The 25,895-nt window shown below is 46.9% G+C and overlaps 1 protein-coding gene across 11 annotated transcripts in view; it reads left to right on the top strand.

Annotated features, from left to right (window-relative positions):
• KDM2B (lysine demethylase 2B) overlaps positions 1-25,895 on the top strand; it is a 122,574-nt gene that overhangs the window by 57,867 nt on the left and 38,812 nt on the right. For all 11 annotated transcript variants that reach the window (XM_032311627.1, XM_032311620.1, XM_032311619.1 and 8 more), the window contains exon 12: positions 16,144-16,230. In XM_032311627.1, coding sequence (XP_032167518.1) covers positions 16,144-16,230 — 87 coding nt within the window. The remainder of the gene's footprint in view (positions 1-16,143; positions 16,231-25,895) is intronic.

The raw sequence follows: 25,895 nt of genomic DNA, 5'->3' as shown, positions 1-25,895 counted from the left end.
CAAGCAAGCCTGCCTAAGCCTCCCAAACTGAGGCCGCCGTTAAGAGCTAAAGGGGAAGCTGCCTCTGTGGTTGGCAAGGAGTTCTTCCTCAGCACTTATGGAAAATCTGAGGCTTTGCTAGCAGTGGGCATTATGGGTAGTGCTGCTGTTAGGTCTGGGGACAGACCTCTCCGTCCTGCTCAGGAAGACTTGCTGTTCTGGGCTGGCTTCCCCTGGGACACGCACCTGTTTTATAGGAGCAGGTTGTACCTCCGGGTGGTCTCTAGGTGGCCCGCTAAGGTGGGGCATGTAGCCACCTGTAGTTCAGAGGTCTCTAAGTAGAGCCTAACTATGGAGCAGTGTTCATGGAGCAGCATCTGGGCTGGCCACTGGGGGAACAGGAAGCAGGAGGGCACAGTCACTGCCCTCAGGCAGCTCACCAGTTATCGGGTGAAAGACACTCATCAGCCACACTGGGTGCCAGGGCTCTGGGACAGTTATGCAGAGGGCATTTGGCTTGGGTTTTAGAGGCTGCATAGGAGTTCTCTAGATGGACAAGGCTGTTACAAGCAGAGAGCAAATGTGCAGTGTGTCTATTTCCCAGGAAATACATGGAGAGGCCTTCCCCTCTAGTAATTGTCATCATAACATTTGTTGAAAACTCCACTACTGGTCAGGTACCAGCTCTGGGCAATGTACCTGAGTTACCTGCCCTTAACCGACGTGGAAGTAGGTTCAGAGAGGGTAAAGGATATGCCCGAGGTGACAGAGCAGGTAAATGCAGGGAGCTGGGATGAGGACCCCGGCCCGCTGTCAGGCGGCCTGACAAGGGCCACCAACAGAGGGAGGCGGCGTACAAAATCATTAATCCAGAGGTGTTTTACTTTATTTAGAAGATGTGCCCTTCTGGATGCTGGGAAGTGAAAAATATCATAATGGGACGGGGAGGGGGGTGCAGATCGCCAGGTAAAAGAACTCTGTGGTGACCATTCCCAGAAAGCCAGTCTTTACTTGCTTTGGGTTCTTTTCATTGACTCTTGACTTTTTTGGAGGTTGCTGATCTCTCTTGAGAGTTCTAGGAAAATGTGCTTATACACACAAAATTTTGCATGCTGGCCCAAGGGGTCTTAGACTTCTGAGCCTGTTCTTGGACCACAGGTTCAGAATGCCTGATCTCATGGCTTGGAGTTTTGTATTTGAAGTTTCCTTTTTTTTTTTTTTTTTTTTAAAGATTTTATTTATTTATTTATTTGACAGAGATCAGAAGTAGGCAGAGAGGCAGGCAGAGAGAGAGAGGAAGCAGGCTCCCCGCTGAGCAGAGAGCCCGATGTGGGGCTCGATCCCAGGACCCTGGGAACATGACCTGAGCTGAAGGCAGAGGCTTTAACCCACTGAGCCACCCAGGTGCCCCAGTATGTTAAATCTCCTAAAGGAAACCTTAGAATTCTGTCCTGAGGCTCCTTTTTTCTTCGGAGGTCCTTTAAAGTAAAAACAGGGAGTTTTCATCAATAACAAAACCATTAATAGTATGGGGACCCAGAATGTTATAAGTGAATTAAAAACACATTCATCTTATGAGGACGTGTTCTGTGCTGTGGAAAGCTCTTTTTTCCTTTAAAAGCTTCTTTGTGTCTCTGATCTGTTCGTGTGTAGTGTTCCTGGTTCCTGGTTGGTCAGATTTCTTTCTTTTTTTCTTTTTTGATCAGGTTTCTTTCTGGGGATAGAACTTGGCCCCTCCAGTCTCCCCTAGACCCACCTGATGGGCCCTGAGGCTGGATTCAGCCTAGGCCCGTTGATGGTGTGGAGGAGGGTTGGGGGCGGGAAGCCCAGCCTCCTCCCTCTTGTCCCCACTGTGGGGTTCAGTGGCAGGTTGTGAGAAGGCATTTCAGTGGCTATGTGCTCTCACAGGTGTTTTCCACCTATAAACTCATTTAAACCTCCGGACAACCCTTGGTAGTACTTTCATGATCCTCATTTTGCAGATGAGAAAATTGAGGTACGGATAGGTTAAGTGATTTGTGCAATATGTACTGCTCAATGGGGGAGGCCCTGTGCTCACCGCCTACACCGTACTGCCTTGTTGGGCTGCGATAGAGACATGTTCTCTCTTCTCAGAGACCATCCTACATTTAGGGAGAAAGTAGGAAGGGGATTGCTTTGGCTTTCTTCATAGAGCAAGCAACAGATCTGGCCTTGGAACAGAGGATGTATATTGGCAGTCCCGGCCAAATCCAGCCTCTAGGCTTTATGTTTAGCCTGTACAGTATTAAACATATTTTTGTAATTACTTGCCAACATTAAAATATCAAAAGAGTAAAAAAAAAAAAATATCCTAGCTATCCTGGCCCATGTTCCCAACAGGCTACAAGCAGCAGGAAGTGAGTAGTAGCTGACCTCATGCACCCCAGTCCTCACCACTCCCTACTGCCTCCCTGAGTGTGTATATATTATTAGACTCACACATCTCTTTTTCGTCTAATCTAGTTCACTTATTGAACTTAGCTATCTTTCTTTCTTCTTTTTCTAAGACCCCAGAAGAGATGTACATGTGTTATGTTCAGCCACACAAGAAAACAGAATTAGTCTGGAAAGTCACAGGTCCAGGGCAAAGGGCCCAAAGGGGCTATTTTTTGGTATGAGCAAGGTGGGTCTTTCAGCGGTGGTCATTGTGATCAGATGGCAGTTGGGTGTTCTAGGTTCATTGACTCAAGTTCTAGAAAGTAGCCATGCTGTCCAATAGTTTGTACCGCGTCAATGGCCTCTGGCTTTCCTTATTTCTGCTCCTGTGGCTTCTGTGGGTGCCCAAGGCAGAGCTTTACTAGGACCTCTCTGTCTCATCTTTTTCCCTTCAGCCTGCGCATTCCCTTCTTTCTCCACTTGGCTGTCATGGCGCGGAGGTTTCCAGAAGATGGCGCTAAGGCCAAGAGAGCCCCAGTTTACCTAGCTTCTAAGAGATGTCTGTTCTTGAGCCGTGTCTGGGAAGGTCTTTTGTAGGTAGCTTAAAGACCTTGTAAATTGGGTAGACAGGTCTCCTTAGAGCCCCAGGAGAACTGGAGGGTCTGCTCATGTCTCTAAATGCTGTGTGGCCAGGGGTCTGTGTAGAGGAGGTGGGCCAAATGTCTCTTCTGGAACAAGAGGGTTCTTGGCTGTGCAGCCTGGCCGTGAGCCCCTCACAGTCGAGACCCAAAAGAGAGGCTGAACCCAAGACTGACCTTCAGAGTGAGAGCGTTGTCATAGAGAATGAGCGGCTTTGTCCTGGCTGCCCCTCTGTGCCTTGGCTCTCTCTCCTTAGATATTGGGGTTTTGTTTACACTGTCTGAAAAATAAAACACAGCTCAGGAATGTGGGTCCAGAACAGAAATCTTAGCCAGCGCCTAGTGCTATCACTACCATTGAGTGATTCCTGTTTCTGGTGGGTGGTGGTTCCCCCTTGGTGACTGACCAGTTGTAATCTTTGGTCTGCTTTGTTTATGTATTTGACAGAGAGAAACATAGCGAAAGGGGGAGCACAAGCAGGGGGAGTGGGAGAGGAAGAAGCAGTCTCCCTGATGAGCCACGAGCCTGATGCAGGGCTTGATCCCAGGACCTGGGATCATGACCTGAGCTGAAGGCAGACGCTTATAACTGACTGAGCCATCCAGGTACCCCTGTAATGTACTTTTTAAAAATTGTGGTAAAATGCACATGGCTCCATTTCGCTTTAAAAAAAATTTTTTTTTTGCTTACTCGATCACCACTTTAGAATCTTTTTTTAAAAAAGATTTTATTTATTCATTTTTTCAAGAGAATATTAAATAGTTTATTGATTACACATGATAATGGATGATACACAAGCTTTAATTCCATCTATAATTTTATCTGATACCATAATTCAATTTAGATATATTGCATAGGATGTGCCAACAATCATATTAGATTTTATTTATTCATTTTTAACAGAGAGGGAGAGTACAAGCAGGGAGAGCAACAGGCAGAATGAAATGTTGAGGGAGAACCAGGCTCTCTGCTGAGCCAGGAGCCAGATGTGGGTCTCAATCCCAGGACCCCGGGATCATGACCTGAGGCGAAGGCAGACGCTTAACTGACTGAGCCACCCAGGTGCCCCTGTAATATACTTTTTAAAAATTGTGGTAAAATGCACATGACTCCCATTTTGCTTTAAAAAAAAAATTTTTTTTTTTTTTTTTTTTTGCTCACTAGATCACGACTTTAGAATCTTTTTTTATTTTTAAAGATTTTATTTATTCATTTTTAACAGAGAGGGAGACTATAAGCAGGCAGAATGGGAGGGAGAACCAGGCTCTTGGCTGAGCCAGGAGCCAGATGTGGGACTCGATCTTAGGGCCCTGGGACCATGACCTGAGCCGAAGGCAGATGCTTAACCGACTGAGCCACCCAGGGGCCCCTGCTTTTTGTCTTTATAGGTTTACCCACTCTGCATATTTTTTATTGGTAAAAGCTTTAAGTGTTACATGATCAATGTAAGAAAAATTAAACATTAGAGGCTAGAGGCTAGAAAATGTCCCCTGTCTCAGTCCCCGCCCCCAGAGGTAACCCTGATGTTCATCTGCTGATCATAGTTCTGGAGATTTCCCCTTACCCCACCTATACATAATTTTAAAAAAATTAGATGGTTCTGTTTTACAACTTACTTCTGTCCCTTAAAACTTTCTTTTTTGTGTCTTCCTGTAAGTCTGGCTCACTCTTTTCATGGACAGAACTTTTGAAAGTTGAGTTTGTCCTTCTTATGACCCTGTGGTTTTGAAAGTTGAGTTTGTCCTTCTCATGACCTTGTGGTTTCTCCAGGTCCGAGAGAGCTCATTTGTGCCTTGAAAACTTGTCTGCATGTAGATTCAAACCAAAAGGACCACCCCCACTTAATTTATTTTGTGGAAAGAAGGGCCTCTGGTAAAAATCCAACTAAGAAAGTCATTTCCAAGGCGCCTAGGTGGCTCAGTTGGTTAAGCGTTCGACTCTTCATTTTGGCTCAGCCCGTGATCTCAGCATCATGAGGCTGAGCCCCACGTCTGGCTCCACGCTCGGCACAGAGTGTGCTTGGAAGTCTCTCTCTCCCTCTCCCTCTGCCCCTCTCCCTCCTCAGTCTCGTATCCTCTCTAAATACAGAAATAAAATCTTTAAAAAAAAAAAAAAAAAGAAAGGAAGAAAGGCATTTCCTTTCCCTGTCTTTGTGAAACCCTTGGGTTTTGGCACTGAGATACCTTCAGTGACTTCCTTCTTTCAAGATACTTCTTCATCTGCAGGTGCAGGATGTTGGCCGGTACCTAATGGGAAGAGTAAGAAATCAGGAGACGAGACCCTTGAGTCCAATTTTGGTTTCTGTTCTTTGCTGCTTGCGGTGTGGTCGAGTCACTCTGCCTTTCTGTTTACCTGCAGGTGAAATGTGGGTATTGGACTAGCTGTGCTTTATCTTTCTGGGGACCAGTTCTATAGGCCCTTGACCATCCCGAAGTTCTTAACCCTGAGAAACCTGAGCGTCTTTCCCATAAAATGGGGGTAATAACAGGGATCTGTGTCACTGGGACCGTGAAGTAATGAACACCGAGCACTCCTAGTAAACCCTTGGAGAAAAATTAGATATTCTTAGGTAAACAATCAAAAGAGACTAGCTGGTTTTGCCCGTCTCCCCAGCGTTCCCAAGCTCTGCCCCCACCTCTCAGCTCCCCTCCATCTGACTTCCAGGTTAATGATCACCCCTGGTGTAAGTTTCTTAGGGCTGCCATAACAAGGAGGCGCAGACTGGCTTAAAACAACAGAAAGTCACTTTCTCACCATGCTGGAGGCCGGAAGTCTGAAATCAAGGTTGTGCTTGCTCTGAAGGCTGTAGGGATGGAAGGATCCTTCCTTGTCTTCTCTAGCTTCTCGCCGTTGCCAGCAATCTTTGGCATTCCTTGGCTTGTAGCTACATCACTTCAATCTCTCCTCCTTGTTTACATGGTTGTTTGTCTTCCCTATGCATCATCTTCTCTTACCAGGACAGTGGTCATTGGATTAGGGCCCGCCCTAATCCACCATGACAGGGTCCTAACATAGTTATGTCTGCAAAGATTCCATTTCCCAGTAAGGTCACATTCTAAGGTTTTGCCCATGAATTTTGAGGGGCGCACTGTTCAACCCAATGCATCATCATCTTTTTTCTCTTCTATCCTGGATTGGGAACAGTGAGGTGGGAGTTGCCCTGGGAGTAGCCATTCCTTCTAGAAGAATCTATCTACTGGAACTCAGGGAGAGCGCTGTGGCTCCTGATGGGAGGAAGGGAAGGCGTGTGGCTACTGGGGGGCAGTCCTCATATGGACTGTAGATGACTTGAAAATGCCTGGCAAGGTTGTGAAGGGTTTGGGTCTAAGTGGGTCGTGACCACTGAGGTTGGCAGTAGGAGGGTCTTTGTCAGAGAACCCTCCAAGGTGATTCTGCAGTGGTCCTTGTTAATTAAAATAATGCCAGGCTCTCTTTCCCACAGTGCCATGCCCCCCTGGTTGTGAGAGTGTCAGCTGGGGATGAAAATACCAGCTTGCAGCAGACAGCCACCTTTCTTACTGCACAGAATTGTGGGACTCTGGAATTAGGGGGCTGGAAGAGGCCTCGAGGGGCCGTTATTTTCAGGTGTCATATATATATGTGTGTATATATATATATACACACACAATATACAACAATACAACTGTATGTATACAAGTGTATGTATATATATACATACATTATACAACAATATACATATACAATATACATATATATGTATATATCTACATATATATGTATCACCACATATGTATATACATATATACTATATATATATATATATTTAAAGAAAGAAATCAGTTGTATTGTTGTTTCATCAAAACCCAAATATAAAAGGAAAGAAAATAATCCTAAATGAAGAGTACATTATCCAAATAGGTACTGTCTTTTAAGACCAAAATTTCTGGAGTCAGGCTGACTCCCAGATGTTGTGCATCAGGCAGTCGAATGCTCTTGGGGAAAGTGAAAAAATGGAGAAAGAACATGTGCCTCATCAAATTCAGCGAAGCAAGAGGCATAAAGACTTACTTAGCACAGGGCCTTTAAGTGCTTGGAACCTTGAGATGATGATGATGATGATGGTTTCAGACAGTGAAAAATGAAAATAGGTCCGTTTAGGGTCAAGTGTGAGAGTCTGACCCATGACCATGGAAGGTGTGTGTACAACTTTACTCTCAAGGGGCCATCAGCCCAACCCTGGAACACACCTGCTTGTTTAAGCACCGCCCGCCCCGCCGTCTTGCTGTTTTACAGAATAGTAAGGTGTAGGGCCCAGACCTCCAGCACTATTAGCTGTTTAGTTTACTTCTCCCCCACCCCCACCAGCCTGCTTCAGAGGAACCAAGAAGCAGGAAGCCTGGCTTGCTCCCACCCAAAAGATGACCCAGAGCCCAGACGACGGCATAGTTAGGTTCAGGCTGTCCTGCTGGGGGCTGCGTGTCAGACTGAGCCCTGGGTCGGTTGGGCAGTGAGGGGCCGGAGGGTTGATACAAGGATGAATGAGACAGGCCTCTCACCTAGTGAGCTCCGGGCGTGATGGTGGAACAGCCATGGGTGCCCCCAGTTCTCTGCCTCTCCCACCTCAGGGAACGAAGGAGAACAGCAAAGGGCCAGATACCCGAGTTCTAGACGTCTTGGGCAAAGCCTAGACCCCAAAAATGGGTAGGTCAAGCCGTGTCCCTTGGGACTTTTTTTTGGCTTAAAATGAAATGGTGGGCACCTGAATCACCTCCTTACCCCTTCTCGTTATGTAGCTAAAGGAGCGCTTAGACTGCCCTTCCGACTAAATACACTTTTAAAATTTCTATTTTAAATTTCCCTGTGCTTAGAGCTTCGGAAGTGGTTGAGTTCTGTGAACGGAGGACAGGGGCAAGGTATCCCAGCAGAAGATAGGACAGAGGCCACAAGAGAGCAGCCAACATTTGTGGATCGTTTACTGTGGACCAGGTGCCTCCGGAGCACTGTGATTCTCGCCACGAGCTGGCACAGTGGAGATGTCGTCTTCCCATTTCATAGATGAGGAAACTGAGACTTCAAGAGGTCTAGCTACAAATTATGTAGCTAACAGGCTTCTAACCACACTGTGCTCTGGCTAGTGTAGGGTGTTGTCCGCCGTGACAAATGCCTGTGAACTTGGTGGCTTGAAACAGCAGAAACTTACTCTCTTCCAGTCTGCTCTGCCCCCTGGGAAAAAAGCTCTGGTGGGGCGGGGGGAATGGGGGGTGGGGGAGCTCTTCCAGCTTCTAGTGATTTCTGGTGTTTTTGGGCCTGTGGCCATGTCACTGCGGTCTCTGCCTCTGTCCTCTCAGGACCTTGTTCCTTGTGTGTCTGTTCAGATTTCCCTTCTCTTTCTCTTACTCAGACACCAGTCACGGAACGCCGAGCGGCACAGTCCGTTAAGTGTCCGGCGTGGTTTTGGCTCAGGTCATTATTTCAGGGTTGTGAGATTGAGTCCTGCCTTGGGCTCTGGGCTGAGTGTGGAATCTGCTTGGGATGCTCTCCCTCTCCCCCTACGCCCCTGCTCCCACCGTGCAAGCACATGTGTGCTCTTTCTGTCTAATATATAAATAAGTTTTCTTTTTTAAAAAATAAAGGATCTTATTGTTTTATTATAATATAGCATGATTTTATGAAGATTCTGATAATCAGAATTCCTTAATCTACACAATTACAGTGATTTAATTAAATTCTAATTAAATTAGAATTCTTGGTATTCCAATTGATTTACTGATAGCTACAATTCTTCTTTAATGATTCAGATTTAATGATTAGTAATCTTTAATGATAAAAATTATTTTATTTTATTTTATTTTATTTATTTGACAGACAGAGATCACAAGTAGGCAGAGAGACAGGCAGAGAGAGAGAGAAGGGGAGGCAGGGTCCCCACCGAGCAGAGAGCTCCATGTGGGGCTCGATCCCAGGACCCTGAGATCATGACCTGAGCCGAAGGCAGACACTTAACCGACCGAGCCACTCAGGCATCCCAATAAAGAAAATTTTTTTTTTTTAAAGATTTTATCTATTTGACAGAGAGAGAAAGATGACCAGTAGGCAGAGAGTCAGGCGGGGGCGGGGAGAGGGGAGCAGGCTCCCCGCTGAACAGAGAGCCCGATGCGGGACTCCATCCCAGGACCCCGGGACCATGACCTGAGCCGAAGGCAGCGGCTTAACCCACTGAGCCACCCAGGCGCCCCTTTCATCTGGATATTCTTAACGAATTATATCTGCAAAGAACCTTTTTGCAAATAAGGCCACATTCACAGGTATTAGGGTTTAAGATCTGAACATACCTACTCGAGAGATACAGGTCAGCCCAGTACAGGTGGGTTTTTACAGGCGGTACAAGCTGCCTGTGGCAAGGGGAGGGTGCCTCAGTCTGCTGACCCCAGAGCCGTGGTCTAAGCTGCTCCATGCCTCGGTACTGTCCCTTGACTGTTGGTTTGGTTGATGGTTGGGGATTCTTAATGCCTGCCTCTGTTTTATTATCGTCAGTTACTGTTAACACCCCTCCTTGTGGAGCCGTGGGGCCTGAATCCGTTGTTAGCCAGTTAAACCTGCCGAGAGAGTTGGCCTAACAGGGAGCAGAGAAGCCCAGCACATCTGTTGTCTGTGGTGATCTTGGGGGTCAGGTCCCAGCAGAAGGGGCCTAGTGGCCCCAATCTTTCCCTTTTATTTTTTTTTTTGGAAAGATTTTATTTATTTGACAGAGAGAGAGAGATCACAAGTAAGCAGAGAGGCAGGCAGGGGGCTGGGGAGCAGGCTCCCCGCTGAGCAGAGAGCCTGATGCGGGGCTCGATCCCAGGACCCCGAGACCACAACCCGAGCCGAAGGTAGAGGCTCAACCCACTGAGCCACCCAAGCATCCCTCTTTCCCTTTTAGAAAGCTGGCCTAGGCTCTTCTACTCAGAAGGTTTATGGGTGTAACCCAGAGAGCCCTGGGCTGGTCCCGGCACCCAGGCTTCCTAGTCTCTGTTTCCAAGAGCCCCAGGGAGTGTATAAATAGAGGCAGGACGTGATTCTCTTCAGCACAATTTATTTCACAGAGAGTCAGTCCCCAATTAGAAAAATCTCTTCCTGTAACCTGTCACAAACAAACGAAAATAACTTCTCTGAGGGACGGAACCCCGAGCGCCTCCTGGTGGCCCCCGAGGGCTGTGGAGGGGGACCGTTTCCTGCGGGGAGTGTGTGAGCGAGATACCCACTCCAGGGCCCTTGGGGAAGTCTGTTAATTTTCATTTTTATTTACTTATTTTTACAATGACTTTTTAATGACTTTTTTTCAAAGTAGGCTTCACGCCCAGCTTGGAGCGAAGCTTGAACTCATGACCCTGAGATCATGACCTGAACTGAGACCAAGAGTTGGGACTTTTAACTGATGGAGCCACCCAGGCGCACCTTCTATTAATTTTTAATTATTATTTATCGTTACCAATGTATTTATTATTGATAATACTTACAGCTTCAGTAATAGCTTTTTGTAACCAGACATTCCTGAGGCCTCACTTTGCTTGTGAGGTATGGACTCCAGCTCTGATATCGAAATGACAGGAAGTCTTGAGACAGTTCAGAAACTCCGGGAGAACCAAGGCGAGTGGACATGATGTTCAGTCTTACGCAGAGTGGTGTTGCCATGCTGGTGGCCTGTGGCCCGAACTGGCCCACAGCTACTGTTTGGCTTATAGTTGTTTTTTTATTTTCGTTTTTGAGGTTTTTTTCATTTTTATTTTTGTTTTTGTTTTACGTTTTCTGTCAGTTGCCAGCATTTAAGAGATTTCAGATAACACTCCGGATCTTTGATTTCTTCTGAAAAAATCAGAGAGCAGGTGGGGGCTTTCATTCCCACAAGAGGTTAGTCATTTGGAACTGAGTAGCATTTGCCCTCCCTGAATGGGGCCTGTGGCCTCCGGTGTGCCTGAGACCACACTACTCTCTAGGGCTCTAGTCTGTGGATACCTTGCTTTTTTAAAAAAAATATTTTATTTACTTATTTGACAAACCGAGATCACAAGTAGGCAGAGAGGCAGGCAGAGAGAGAGAGGGGGAAGCAGGGTCCCCGCCGAGCGGAGACCCCAATGTGGGACTCTGTCCCAGGACCCTGAGATCATGACCTGAGCCAAAGGCAGAGGCTTAACCCACTGAGCCACCCAGGCGCCCCGATTCCTTCCATTTTATCTGCTTGGTTCCTGGAAGCATTTGAGTTTGTCGACCCAGCCTGGAGTTTGAGATTGGGGTAAGGGGACAGGAAGTCCCATGGAAGTGATGGGCTCCCCTGCTCCCACCATATGGTGAGATAGATCTGTCTAGATCTATATAAGGTATCTAGATCAGGGGGGTGGGGGTTGGGAAAGGGTGGCTGAATTATGGACATTGGGGAGGGTATGTGCTATGATGAGTGCTGTGAAGTGTGTAAACCTGGTGATTCACGGACCAGTACCCCCGGGGCTAATTATACATTATATGTTAATAAAAAATAAAAAAAATTTAGAAAGATATCTAGATATAGATATCTGTGAATTGAAAGGTTTTGCTTAAGCATAGAGCTTCTTCCTGGGGGGCGGGAAATATATATATATATATAATTTTTATGCTGTTTTTGGGGGTAGGGAAACATTGTTAGAATAAACAACAGAAAATCCTGGTGTATTGTAGAAATTCATATGAATTTCATATGGACTGTTAGGAACCATGAAATGTCAACAGAATTTTGTGCTTGTGCAGGCCCTCACTGGGCACACGTGCATCTTCCCTCTGTGATGGGGACAAAGTTTCAAGAATGTTTTGTAGAGTTAGTGGTTGAATGAGTTCTCTGTTTTGTAAGGAATAGGCGAGGATGACTTGCTTCTGTATTTGTTCATCAGATGGTGAATGTGAGCTCAGATTGTTTCCTGGTTTTTCAATAATGGGGTATAGGTCAGCACCAGAGTTTGCTGGAATGGTTTCCTGAGGCTTTATCACCCGACGTTACTACCTGGGCTTGTAGTTAGATGGACCTGGTCAGTGTCAGGTTCGGTCACCTTCCAGCTGTGTGACCTTGGGCACGTCACTTAACCCCTCTGAACTTTAGTTTCTGCTTCTGGGGAGAAGGAGATTCAGCCATATCCCACGGAGAGGATTAGTCCAGAGCAAGCATGAATGCTCCTAAGAAGGGTAGTAAAATCACATCTCACTTCACAGAGGAAAGTCAAGGGTAGATATTAGTGTTCTAAGCTGTGGCTTCCTCAAGATCATACAGTCTGCAAGGTACAGAACTTGAAGCCATGTCTTCTGACTCTGGGACCAGTGTTGTCACAGGCATAAAAGTAATAGCTTAAGTTGTGAGAGATTATTTCCCGTGTGCACTTTCTAGAACCTCTGAGTCCAGTCCTTAGGGATTACTTTGCCCCACTGTCTCCTCCCTTTTTTAAAAAAAATTGTGGTAGGTGTGGGGTGCCTGGCTGGCTCAGTTGAAAGAGCATGTGACTCTTGATCTTGGGGTCATGAGTTCCAGTCCCACGTTGGGTGTAGAGACTATGTAAACAAAAATAATATCCTTAAAAAAATTAAAAATTGTGGTAAATCATACATCACATAAAATTTATCATTTTAACCATTTTTTAAGTTCCCATTCAAAGACATGAAGTACGTTAACAGTGTTTTGCAGCATTAAGGCATGAAGTACGTTTACAGTGTTTTGCAGCATTTTTTTTTAAAAGACTTTATTTATTTGATAGACAGAGATCACAAGTAGGGCAGAGAGAGAGGAGGAAGCAGGCTCCTTGCGGAGCAGAGAGCCCGATGAGGGGCTCCATCCCAGGACCCTGGGATCATGACCTGAGCCGAAGGCAGAGGCTTTAACCCACTGAACCACCCAGGCGCCCCTGTTTTGCAGCATTAAACAACTCCCTGCTTTTCCCTCCCAGAGCCCTGGCAGCCCCCACTCTGTTTTATGCTTGTATGAACCTGACAGCTTTAGGGAGCTCATGTAAGTGGAATCACATGCTAGTTGTACCTGACTCAACAGAATGTCCTCCAGGTTCATCCATATTATAGCAATGTCATGATTTCCATCCTTTTTTGAGCTGAGTAATATTCTGTCACGTGGATAGACCTCATATTATCTATCCATCCATCCACTGAGTTGTTTCCAATTGTCCTTTGACTGTTGGGAGTCATGCTCCTAAGGAATGTGGCCCCCTCTCTTCTTGAGGGATAGGTTGAGTATGACCGTGGTTGGAGCACAGGTTGTGGAATTTGGGGGTCCCTACCTCTTCCTGGCTGAGTGGTCTTAGACCGTTCCCTCACCCCCTACACCCCAGTAGTCTCTTCTGGAAATGATGGCAGTCCATCTCACAATGTGTTTAAGAGCATTGGATGAGAGAGTGGATATGGCGTATTTATTACGGTGCCCAGCCCAGAGCTAACACTCAATATATCCTACCCTTGTACATTCGTTCAACAAAATACATGGTGCCTGCTTCCTGATGGTTCCATTTCCCCCCACACCTAGCCTGTCCCACCCATCCCAAGTGGCAGACCAAGTGGGAATGACCCATTTGGGTCCATGTACTAATGGGTACAATGTCTGGGGTCCAGTTTTTTTTTTTTTAAGATTTTATTTATTTATTTATTTGACAGAGAGAGACGCAGTGAGAGGGAACATAAGCAGGGGGAGTGGGAGAGGGAGAAGCAGGCTTCCTGCAGAGCAGGGAGCCCGGCGTCTGGCTCGATCCCAGGACCCTGGGATCATGACCTGAGCTAAAGGCAGATGCCTAACGACTGAGCCACCCAGGCACCCCTCTGGGGTCCATTTAATTCAAAACCAAAACTGCTAAAAAAAAAAAAAAAAAAAATTTTGGTCTACTTTTTATCATCATTGGGAAATGGCAGTTCTAAACAATGTCAGTGGTGAAACACTCCTCCTCCCCCCACGCATGGATCATTCCTCCTGCCCCTACCCCCAGCCTTCGATAGCCTCTTTCATGCCCCATGTGTAGCCCACAACTGAAGCTGAATCATGCTTGTGTTCTTGGTTCGTTTCTGTCATATTTCTTGTTAAATATGCGGCATGCACGTTAGGAAAATTGGCAGCCTACTAATTCCGTTCTCCTTTATGGTGGCTGTTACTGCTGTCTGATTGGCATTTGAGAGGGCGCCTGGGTGGCTCAGTCGGTTGAGCATCTAACTCTTGATCTCAGCTCAGTTCTTGATCTTGGGATCATGAGTTCAAGCCCCATGTTGAGCTCTACCCTGGGTGCGGAACCTACTTTAAAAAAATTGCTTTTTATGATAGGATTTTATGTCTCAGAATGGTGTTAGATTGACAGGAAAATTCTGCAGATAATACACAGTTTCCACTCCCCCGCCCCCCACAGTCTCCCCTAGGATTAACATGGTATATTAGTGGAGCACATTGGTTACAATTAAACCAACATTGATACATTATTGCTAACTAAAGTCTAGAGTTTATTCACACTTCCTTAGTTTTTAACCAAGTGTGTATTTGGGGATCCCACCCAAGAGAGCACTAGCACTACCTCTGAATTGGTCATTTCTCCTTTTCTCCTCTTGGCTGTGACGTTTCTCAGACTTTTTTTGTTTGTTTTGTTTTGTTGACCTTGACGGATTTGAGGAGTACTGGTCAGGGATTTTGTAGAAAGTCCCTCTTTGGGGATTTGTGGCTTTACTTATTTATTTTTAAAGTTATTTACTGGAGGCTTACTGTAGGTTAGTCATTGTGCGAAGCTTGGGATATAGCAGTGAAATGAAGACATCTATAAACGGCGTTTATAAATCAGCGACATTGATGCTAGACTTGGAGAGAGCTGTGTGGGCTGAGGATTGAACCCAGACAGCGCCAAGTTTGACCCTTGATCACCGTCCTGTTTGCCACCTCCCATGGGCAGAGGAGAGTTCCACAGGTGGATCCAGCGTAGTAAGCAAATCTTGAAATATCTGGCAACCGTGGAATGATGAGAAAGCTAAGACAATAGAACAAAATAGAAGTGAGTTGCTTTCATTTCCGGTGAATAGATTAGGGAAAGTGAGTTTAAGTAATCTTTACCTATATTTCTCTTTTGATCTCTTCTGCTCCTCCTGGTAAGTTCTACTATGCAGCTTTCTCTGCTTTTAAATGTCCCTGTAGGAATGTTTTTGCACAATGCAGACACCCATGGTCAAGTGCAGAATAGGCCAGTGGCAGATCTGTCTGTCCCTAAATGCTCTTTCATGGCATGTTGTGGGTGTATCCAAAAAAACCACATGTGAAGTGGTCAGGGGTGGGAAGTCTGGTGCTGGAGAGTGGGGTTCAGGGGCTCTGCCCTCCTGGTCTAGAGCAGCACCCAAGCCCTTTGAGTCTTTCTGAGCCTTGACTGCCTCACCTGTAACTTAGGGGTAATTCGTTGGAGTGGAATCTTACACCTGGTTGAGGTTCTAAGGCCAAAATCTGGTGGAGTCAGCATTACCCTTGGAAAGCCTTCGGTCCACCCACAAAGATATGAACACTGTTGCCCATGTGGGAGACCCCTGCACAGCCCGGGGGTATGTCTGTCACAGCTCACTTTTTGGTCAGATGGCTCCATCCTTGGTCACACCAGATTAAGGATCTACTTGTGTTTGTGGCCTATGTTGGAATAAACAGTGACATGTCTTTACGCACCAGGATTAGAATACACATGGCTTGCTGGCTGATGGAAGAAAAGAGGTCTCACAGGTGTCAAGACCTCATGGTTGGCTTTGTTTTTCATTGCCCTGCATATGTATTTAAGTTTATGTACATTAGAGCCTCTCAATGCCCTGGTCAGCCCAGTCCAAGGGCTGTTGGTAGAGACTGAATGAGATCGTGGGTGTGAGGACCCATGGTGCTCTAGACAAATGTTTGAAGTTGACAGATGTTTAAATATGATCAGTGAGCGATACAGTCATGGGAGTCATAGGGAGGCGCGTGATTTGCTATTTAAACATTTTTGGGGGAATGCGGGATACTGCATGTCTTCTGGCCTCTGAGGAGCCCTGGTGACTTGGTTTCTTCTGAGTGTGAAGGTGGTTGTTGACTCAGTAGAGGGCTTTTTTGGGTTGGGTACAGTCTTCGCCCCCTTCAGGAACCTCCCCTCTACTCCGGGCTAATATGACTCCTTTGTTTGGCCACAGAATGTCTTGAAGGAGCACGCGGATGACGACCCCAGTCTGGCCATCACTGGGGTCCCTGTAGTCACTTGGCCAAAGAAGACGCCAAAGGTAAGACGCAGATCGCCTACAGCTGGGAGACCACTCCCACTGCCTTTCGCATCTCCTGTAAGATGACTGTCGGCAGCTTTTCACTGGGGACTCCTGGCAGAGGGCACCCCAATGAAGATGAATGGTTTTGGTGATTTGTCTATTGCAAGTTTTTGTTTTTTGAAAGCAACGATTTTCCCTAAGCTGTGGAAACTGCAGGCAGTGCCCCCTGGTGGTCATTCATAAAACTGTAGGGGAGCGATGCCTCCTCCTCACCTTTCCCTATCTTAGGTGTGAGTTCTTTCTCTTCTTCCTTCTCTCCTTTCTTTTTTTTCTCCTTCTCTTTTTCCTCCAGGTGCTTCAGGGGCTGTTTCCTCTCTTTTGAAAGTAACTTTTTTCTCTTGTATTTTTCTTTTCCTCTTTTAATTTTCTCCATTAATTTTGATTGAGCCTGGAAAAGTCTAATCAAATAGGAAAGGACAAAGACCCTAGGGAGAATGATAGTAACGTCACTGGGGACTTACCAGAAGCAAGTTGCTTTCCCTCGTCATCTGCATCCCTTACTCTTCTTTAGACGCCAGCAACCCTGTGGGGCAGACACTGGGGACTCTCATTTTACAGATGAGGAAACAGAGGTTTACAAAGGTCAAGTCACTTATGAGGGCACTTGGCAGAGCCGAGTGTGGGATGATCAGTCTGCGTGACAGCAGAGACCAGACTGTTAACCAGTGTCCATCTCAAAGTCCGGAGAAATCCAGTAAGATTTTGGTGTGCCTTCTTCCAAAGTCCGTGTTAGGGTGGGACATGTATGTATCAAACCTGTCTGTCCACACTCAGTCCTACCACTTTCTTGAGCAAGTTCTAGAAACGTCCTGAACCTTGCTTTCCTCATCTGTAAAAAGGGGTTATGCCAGCAACTCCTTCAAATGGTTGTTGGGACGACTAGATGAGATAGTGCATTATTGAATTTGTTTCTGGTTAATTGTAAAGAACAAAAAACAGCAATGCATGCAAGTTCTTAGGACAAGGACTGACCAGTGGTTAGTGCTCTTTAAACGTTGTGACTTAAGTGGCCTCTCGACTGATGGGTACTTTTTCTGATTTTTTTTTCCTGTTGTAAGAGACATATAGAGGAACTTTCTAGATCTGTGCTGTTTCAAATGGTAGTTGCTGGTTATATGGCTGTTGAGCACTTGAAATATGGCAAGCCCAAACAAGATGTGCTCTAAGTGTAAAATACACAATAGATTTCAAAGACTTAAGTGCAAAGAAGAACACTGTAAAATTACTCATTCATTTATTTTTTTTATGTTGATTGCTTATTAAAATTAGGGTTGCCAGATTTTAAAAAGAATGCCTATTTAACTGAATATCACATAAACAACAGGTAAAACTTTTAAGTACAAGTATAGCCCACATACCACATGGGATATACCTATGCTGGAAAAGAGTATTCATTGTTCATCTGAAATTTAACTGGATGTCCTGTATTTTTTTCTTTTTAATATGATGTTAGTCACCATACAGTACATCATTAGTTTTATATGTAGTGTTCCAAGATTCATTGTTTGGATGTCCTGTTTTTTTATTTGCTACCTCTGGCAACTCTAGTGGAAATTATAATATTTTGGATATATTGGTTAGACAAAATGGGTTTTTAATATTAATTTCATGTTTTTCTTTTTGCCTCTTTAAATGTGGCTACAAAAAAGTGTAAAAGTACATGCATGACTTTATATTTTTGTTGGGCAGTGATGTTCTAGATTATTCCTTCCACCTTTGTTTGATTATCTTCTTAGGGTATATTCCTAAATGTGGAACTGCTGGGGAAATGGGTCCCTCTTCCTTGCAGGTAAAATCTAATTCTCTTTGAAGCTTAGTAGGAATTTAGGTGATAGGAGAAGTGAAAAAGGATTCGCCCTCCTAGCCCCTGCCTTTGGTTTCCAGATCCGTGGAAGTGTATAGGGTTTTAATGTTCACTTTCTCCTCCATGGGTACTAAATGCATTTGGCATTTCTGAGCCCACAAACTGCTTGCAGACCTAGCACCTTGCAACAATGCCTCGAGGCCCCACAGCTGCCCTGAACCCAAAGAGGAAACCGTGGCTTTGCCTCACTGCCTGCTTCCCTCCCAGCTGAGGAATTGCTCCGGGGGAGGGATTAGGGTTTGCAGAACGTGGGCTTTTCAAAAAACAAACTTGCCACTACCCTGTGTAATCCCAGAATCCATGGATGGGTCCAGATGAGCTTCTCAGGGGGAAGTCACTTCAGGACTGCTAAGATGTCCTGTCCTCCGTGGTGGAGACCCTCCAGTTTACTCCTGAGAGGCTGATGGGCATTTTAAAAAGCAAAAAAGACCACACCTCTGCTCCTTTCCTCTATAGGGCTGGAAGCAGGAAGCAGGCTGGGGGCGGGGGTGGGGGGAGCCCTTACCTAAGGCTTTCTTGGAGGATCAGTGTGTGTCTATACACGCACTTGTGTCTACAAGTGAAGGGTGGAGAGAGAGCATTTGCTATTTAACAGTACTTTGGGGGGGTACCACTGTGGGTCTTTTTGAAACCTTATAATGAAACAGACATAACAAGCTTACCGTACATTTCTCCCACTTAAAAGTGTACAACTCACTTTTTGGTAAATCCAGTATATTCAGAGAGAGACGCCACTATCCCACAATCTAATTTTAGAACATTTTCCTACCCTCTGAAGGAGATCCCATCAGCTGTCAGTCCCCCAATCTCCACCCTCAAATCTTTCCCCTCCCCCAGGCCCTGGCAACCACTAATCTCTCCATCTCTGTGGCTTTGCGAGCTTTGGACATTTCATGTAAATGGAATTATCCGATATGTGACCTTTAGTGATTGGCTTCTTGCACTTAGTATAATATTTTTAAGCTTCACCCACGTGGTCACTTCTGTCAGGACTTACTTCCTTTTTATGGCTGAATAGTATTCCATTATGTTTGTCTACCGTGCTTGGTTTATCCATTCACCGGTTATAGGACATTTGGGCTGTTCCCACCATTTGGCTGTCGTGGGTAATGATGCTGTGAACATGCGTGCACACGTTTTTACATGGTCACAGGTTTTCATATCTCTTGAGCAGGTGCCTAGTAGTGGCACTGACTGATCCCACAGTAACGCTGTGTTTAACTGTGTGAGGAACCGCCAGACTGTTTTCCAGAGCGGCTGCACCCTTTTCCATTCCCACCAGCAACGTGCGAGCCTTTCAGTTTACCCACAGCTTCGCCAATGCGTATTATCCGTCTTTTTGTTGAGAGCCCTTTTTCTTTTCAATTTACTTTATGATTTCTCAAACTCACTGGAAGCTTCTCGTAGGAGTTTGCAAGGGCTGCCCTCACAGAGGGCTGCACTCCGTGTGCGTGGTTCAGAGGGCAGAAGTTCATTTTCCCACAGGTCTGGAGGCCAGAAGTCTGAGAACAAGATGTCAGTTGGCAGGATATATGTCTTCTGGGGACCGTCTCCTGGACTTGTGGATAGCCGGTGTCTCTGTATTGTCACATGGTCTGACCGCCTGGGCGTCTGTGTCCTAATCTCAGAAGACACCAGTCCCGCTGAATCAGGACCCACCCTAGCTTTAACTCCGTTACTTCTGTAAAGACTTTATCTCCAGGTGCCCACATTCTGAGGTCCTGGGGAGGATCAGGGCTTCCATGTGAGAATCTGGTGGTGGTCCGGGTGGGAGGAGGGGCGGCGGTGGGGAACACCATTCAGCTCTTAGCATTTATCATACATGATTTCAGAGCCACAAAAGGATGTCAGTAATATAATAACGAATACCGTGGACCCCCAGTCAGCTCTAGAAATAAATGACCGCCAGTGCCATCCAAAGCCGACTGGGCATTCCACCTGGATGTATGCACCCCTCTTTATTTATTTATTTATTTTTAAAGATTTTGTTTATTTATTTGACAGACAGAGATCACAAGTAGGCAGAGAGGCAGGCAGAGAGAGGAGGAAGCAGGCTCCCTGTGGAGCAGAGAGCCCGATGCGGGGCTCCATCCCAGGACCCTGAGATCATGACCTGAGCCGAAGGCAGAGGCTTTAACCCCCCCAGGCACCCCTGCACCCATCTTCAGATGCCTTCTTTCCATTGTATTTGATCCTCCCAGCGAGGCTGGGAGGCACAGATAGTGTTACCTCCGTGGGTGCGGCTGAGAGGGGGGACCCAGAGAGAGACGCTGGTACGCCCTGGGCCCTGCAGCTTGTGAATCTGCGGTGTTGGTCCCCAGATGTGGGGAACTCAGGGAAATGTGGCAGAGGGGAGGGGGAGGGGAGCCGCGCGGCTCTAGGGCTGCGTTTCCCGGCTGGTGGGGTTAAAAAGTTAACAGGAAAAGGAGAAGTGAGTGAACGACTGACTGCCCGGGCCGCCGGGGTCTCGCCGTTCCCAGGTCGGTCTGCAGTCGGCCGGCTCCCAATTTGATGCAGGCTGGGTTGAAAGATCAAGGGTGCTCGTTGAGGCTGTCAGGATGCGAGCTACGGAGCGGCATTGGGTCTGGGTCAGGTTACTTAACAAGTAATTAATGCTAAATGATGATTAGCAAGAAATGCTTTGATCTCCCACCTTGCCTCCCGGAGAACAAAGTCCTTTTCTGGAACTGATTAGGTGCGGGGAGGTCATTTCTGATGCTGCGTCTCTCAAAGATGCTGCTGAACCGCCGTCCGTAGTCATTTACCCGATCGGCTGTTTCCACCAGCGGTGATGGATTTGTTTTGATCCGTCTACACTTCTTTTATGACCAGGTGGCAGGATTTGGGGGGCCTGTCTGTGACCTTAGAACCAAGCCAAGGGGAACTGAACTTATTTGAGGCCCGACCTCTGACCTCAGCCTTATTAAGCAAGCCAACCTTCTGCTCCCCAGCCAGACACTTCTACCCAGCTAGCTTGCTGGGTCATTCACAGAGAGGGAAACTGAGGAAGGAGAGGAGAACGGGGCACAGCCTTCTCTGGAGGGTGAGCCCGTGGATATGTCCTGCTTCGTCTTTTTTTTTTTTTTTTAAAGATTTTATTTATTTATTTGTCAGAGAGGGAGAGACTGAGCATAAACAGGGGAGCAGCAGGCAGAGGGAGAAGCAGGCTCCCCACTGAGCAGGAAGCCCGATGTGGGACTCGATCCCAGGACCCCGGGGTCATGACCTGAGCCGAAGGCAGATGCTTAACCAACGGAGCCACCCAGGCACCCCTATATCCCGCTTCTTATTCTTTTTTTTTTTTTTAAAGATTTTATTTATTTATTTGACAGAGAGAGATGACAAGTAGGCAGAGAGGCAGGCAGAGAGAGAGGGAAGCAGGCTCCCCGCTGAGCAGAGAGCCCGATGTGGGACTCGATCCCAGGACCCTGAGATCATGACCTGAGCCGAAGGCAGCGGCCTAACCCACTGAGCCACCCAGGCGCCCCCTGCTGCTTATTCTTAATCCATTATCTCAAGAGGCCAAACCGGGCTGCCACTTGAATTTCAACTGGCAGTTTTTCTGGACGGTAGGAGCAGAGGCTAGAGTAGGTATGAACAAGTGCCCAGATAGGGGACACGGGACAGCCCTTTTCAGTGATAGGACTGGCTTCCTTACGGGGACATTATGGGGCCACACAGGAACCCGGGCAGGAAATCTCACACACACACACACACACACACACACACACACACACCTGATGTCTTATTACCCCTGATTCTACTTTGTTTCTCTTCCTCTTCCTCTGTAGTTGGTCATTGAGATCTGGGAAGCCTGAGAAGTGTGGGGTCCCCCTGGAGTGACACACAGCCTTTACCTGAAGGCAAGGCCCATAATTCGGTAAAAAGGGGCCTGTGTACTTCCTGTTCTTTCCCTGCCCTGCTTTCAACTCCTGTCACCCCTGCAGTAATGAAGTTGGGGAGGAGGAGGAGGAGGAGGAAGATGAAGATAAGGAAGGCCTTTTATTGTTGTCACATCGGGGCTAGGTAGTTTCCCAGAAAGGCTTCTAATGAGAGCCAGTCCTCAGGCTAGCGTCACCTGGGGAACTTGGTCAAAAAACAACAAAAAAAGAAAAAACAAACAACCAGCTTCCTGGGCCTGGCCTGGGGCGCTAAGATTCTGGAGGTTTGGGGTGGGGCCTGAGAACCTACCCTTCCTTAACACTTTGCAGGTAATTCTCATGCAGGACTAGGAGGGGCTCTGGGGCCAGGGGCCTCTGGGGATTAAACCCTGGCTTTGCCACAAACTAGCCCTGTGGTTGTGGACAAGTCTGAGCCTCAGTTTACTCATCTGTAACAAAGGGTTTATAATGCCCTTCCTGCAGAATTGTTGTGAGATGCTGACTGTAGGCCATTGGTCAGTGATACCTGTTGTCATTTTTTGTAATTGTGACTTAGAGGTCAATGATGACCCTGCGTCTGCCCTCCCAGAAGGTTCGTGATGCTCCCTGTAGAAATAGAGGACACAGGAGGAAGGGCCTTTGGGGGAGGGGAGTGAATAGTTTAGACATTTCCCATGCTTCCGTGATGGTTGGCTGGTGCAGCAGCTCCATCTCAAGCAAAGACCTTAGTGGTTTCATCTCCCCAAAGCTGTCGTGGCTATGCCGAAGTGGTTTAGGAAAGGGCTTCTCCCGTGTCTGTTCTTACTCCCCCGAAGGGAGAAGCCCTAGGCACTGTGGGTGACTGTTGCCTTAGAGTCAAGGGTTTAAAGCTGCTGAGGCTACAGGGGAGGGAGAGGGGGAGGGGGGTCCAGTCCTTCCAGCTTCCTGAGAGCAGGACAAATCCAGGGGAGGGCAGCTTCCAAGATTGGGCATGTGTAATGCTCAGGGAAGGAGGGGGCCAGCCGCGGGCGCTCCAGCACCAGCAAAGCAAAGGAAAGCAAGAGAAGCAAGTGGATGGTGGAAAGGACACAGTGAGAGGGACCAAGGGAAAAACAATCTGGGGCCCCCATCTGGAATCCCCGGGGTTTTCCTCGGTGACTGCTGAGTCATTTGTGAAGTCCCAGCACGTTCTCAGGAGGGCAGCAAAAACCTGTGATCAAAGAATACCCACAAACGTGGCCTTCTTATTCTGAAGAGTGTTGTATACAGCAGCAACAAGCAGAAAAATCCAACTGGAAGAAAATCATCGAAGGTGAAGGGGGAAGCTGGGACCCAGGGGTCTGGACCAGTTTTTGCGAGCTCCAATTCCAGATTTGTTAGTGGCCGAACCCCAGTGACGTGGTCCCTGTGGGTGAGCTGGACGACAAGGATCCCATCGGAGCCCTCCCTTTTTGGTGGAGTGAACCCAAGCCAGACAGTAGAAGTTGCTAGAGAAACACTACGCATGAGATGTAGGCAGGACAGAACTGTGGCTTTAGCTGCTGGCTTTTAGTAGCCAAGAGTCCTGTCTTCTTGCTGTGTCTTCACATTTTTTCTCTGCCGTATACGTGTCTGTGTCCAAATTTCCTTTCTTTTTTTTTTTTTAGATTTTATTTATTTGTCAGAGAGAGAGCGAGCGAGAGTGAGCACAGGCAGACAGAGTGGCAGCAGAGGCAGAGGGAGAAGCAGGCTCCCTGCCGAGCAAGGAGCCCGATGTGGGACTCAATCCCAGGATGCTGGGATCATGACCTGAGCCGAAGGCAGCTGCTTAACCAACGGAGCCACCCACGCGTCCCCAAATTTCCTCTTTCTATAAAGACACCAGTCTTTAGAGGTCTTGAATTGGGGCCCTAATAGCCTGTTTTTAACTGAATCACATTTGTAAAGCCGCTGTGTCACCTTTTGAGGTCCTGGGGGTGGGACCTCGTCATACGAATTTGGGGGCAGATACGATTCAGCCTATAAACCTGTCAGGCCTTCAGGGAGTCTCTGTCTTCTTGAAGTCATGTCCCAAATCCTTGTGGCGTGCCCAGGCCCTCAGCTGTGGTTGTGCCTTAGAATCTCAAGATTTTCTCTCCTCTGTTCAACATCACCGGGAACTGAATGACTCCAGATTTTTCCATTTACTTGGTCTTGGCTCATGCTAGTCCCCTTCTAGAAATGCCCTTCTTATTCCCCAGTTACAGAATTTCCACCTCTAAGCCCAGCCGACCCCCTGCTTCACCAGGAAGCTTCCGGGGCTGGACGTTTTCTAGTTATCTCTCTAGAGGTCCTCTCTCCAGCTTTCTCCGGCCTTCTCTGGCCTTCTCTGGCCTTCTCTGGCCTGTTCCGTGGGCTGCTTCTCTGGCTTCTGGTTGGGCTCAGCCAATGGGAGGTTCCAGCAGGAGATGGGAATGTGAGAGAAGAAAGAGGTTGGGGTATTTAATAACCCCAGCTACTTCTCCATGAGATCATGGCATGTTGGTTCTTTCCTCCTTCTGAAGGCCACAATTTCTATTTTGTGGACTTCTCCAGCTTTTCTTTCTGCATTTCCAGCAACTGGTCCCTCCTGTGGCCCATCAGCCAAAGGGAAGTAATGGTTTGGCTGTTACTAGTCTCAGAGTGTAACACCACACCTTGTAGGTTTCTCTAACCCTACTTACGCTCTGTAGATCGAGTCTGTTAAACTCTCCTCCATGACCCAGTGTGAGGCCGCCGGGGTGCCATCCGTTTCCTGCCAAGATCCTGATGGCTGTACTTCCCCAGTCTCTCTTTCCACTGGACGTCTTTATGCTACTCTGCATTTTATGGCCTCCACCAGCTTCCAGAGACTAGATCTCATCTTATTAATTTTTTTCCTTCTCCATTTTTGTTATCCCGTCATGCATGCGTGCTCCCAGATTGCGAGGGCCCAGGAAATGTTTGTTGAATGAATGAACTCAATCACAGGGTTTTCCTAGCACTTCTAAAAGATGAAATCGGACCTAATCGATTTCTGGCTCTTGGCTGTCTTTCTCTCGCGTGTGTCTCTTTGGTGAGAGTGTGGATCTCTCCTTACTGTAACTTTTATATCCGAGTCCCAGCCAACTGTTGAAGGAATGCTAAATGGGATGTTCAGTGCTCCTTGGTACTCCTGGACCCTTTTGTCCCTCAGATTTAAGCCTCCTTCTTTATCCCACCGGACTTAGAATTCACCTGAAATTTCTCAGCCAACATCTGTGTCATTTTAGAACCGCTTTATTGGAACTTAAAAGTCAGCGTTCAGCTGAAATAACCTGTAATTAAAGTCTGCAGCCGAAGATTTCTTTCTTAGTCTGATAACCTGCTCAGCTGTCTGTGTTAATAATGCCAAAGACAAATTCTTGGAAAGCAATTGAAATATTGTGGGCTCCTGCCTTTGGTGGGGTAATTAGAAAGCCAGGCAGCCGCTGTAAGTGATTGCCTGCCATTATCATGGTTTTATTTCTGGAACAATGGCCTATCCTTCAGACTTTTCTTTTTGTCGAATGTCATCATATATTTCTCGTTCTTAAAGGAGGATACTTGATCATTGACATGGGGAATAAGTTGTCATGTGCTTTAATTCCCCCCCTGCTTCCTCCCCGCTCTACAGTTTGCCTTTGTTAGAAAGATGGATGTGCATGTTGTCGAATGACAATGTTGTCAGGTAATGTGTTCTCCAAATTCAGATGATCGAGAGAAAAACAGGGCAGAGTACGTGAATACAGGTGAAATATTTGCATTGTTTAACGTGGCTTCTTGTTCTAAAGGTGACAAGGGCAAGTGCATTTGCTGGGATGAGGGGAATTTTAATTACACGTGAGGAAGGTAGGTGAGAAGTGAAAGCTATAGTAAAACCTGCTCGAAACCACTGACCTTCT

This window comes from Mustela erminea, chromosome 13 (genome assembly GCF_009829155.1).
Source record: "Mustela erminea isolate mMusErm1 chromosome 13, mMusErm1.Pri, whole genome shotgun sequence".
In the NCBI taxonomy this organism is placed as follows: domain Eukaryota; kingdom Metazoa; phylum Chordata; class Mammalia; order Carnivora; family Mustelidae; genus Mustela; species Mustela erminea.
This window is presented reverse-complemented; position numbering and strand designations above follow the sequence as displayed.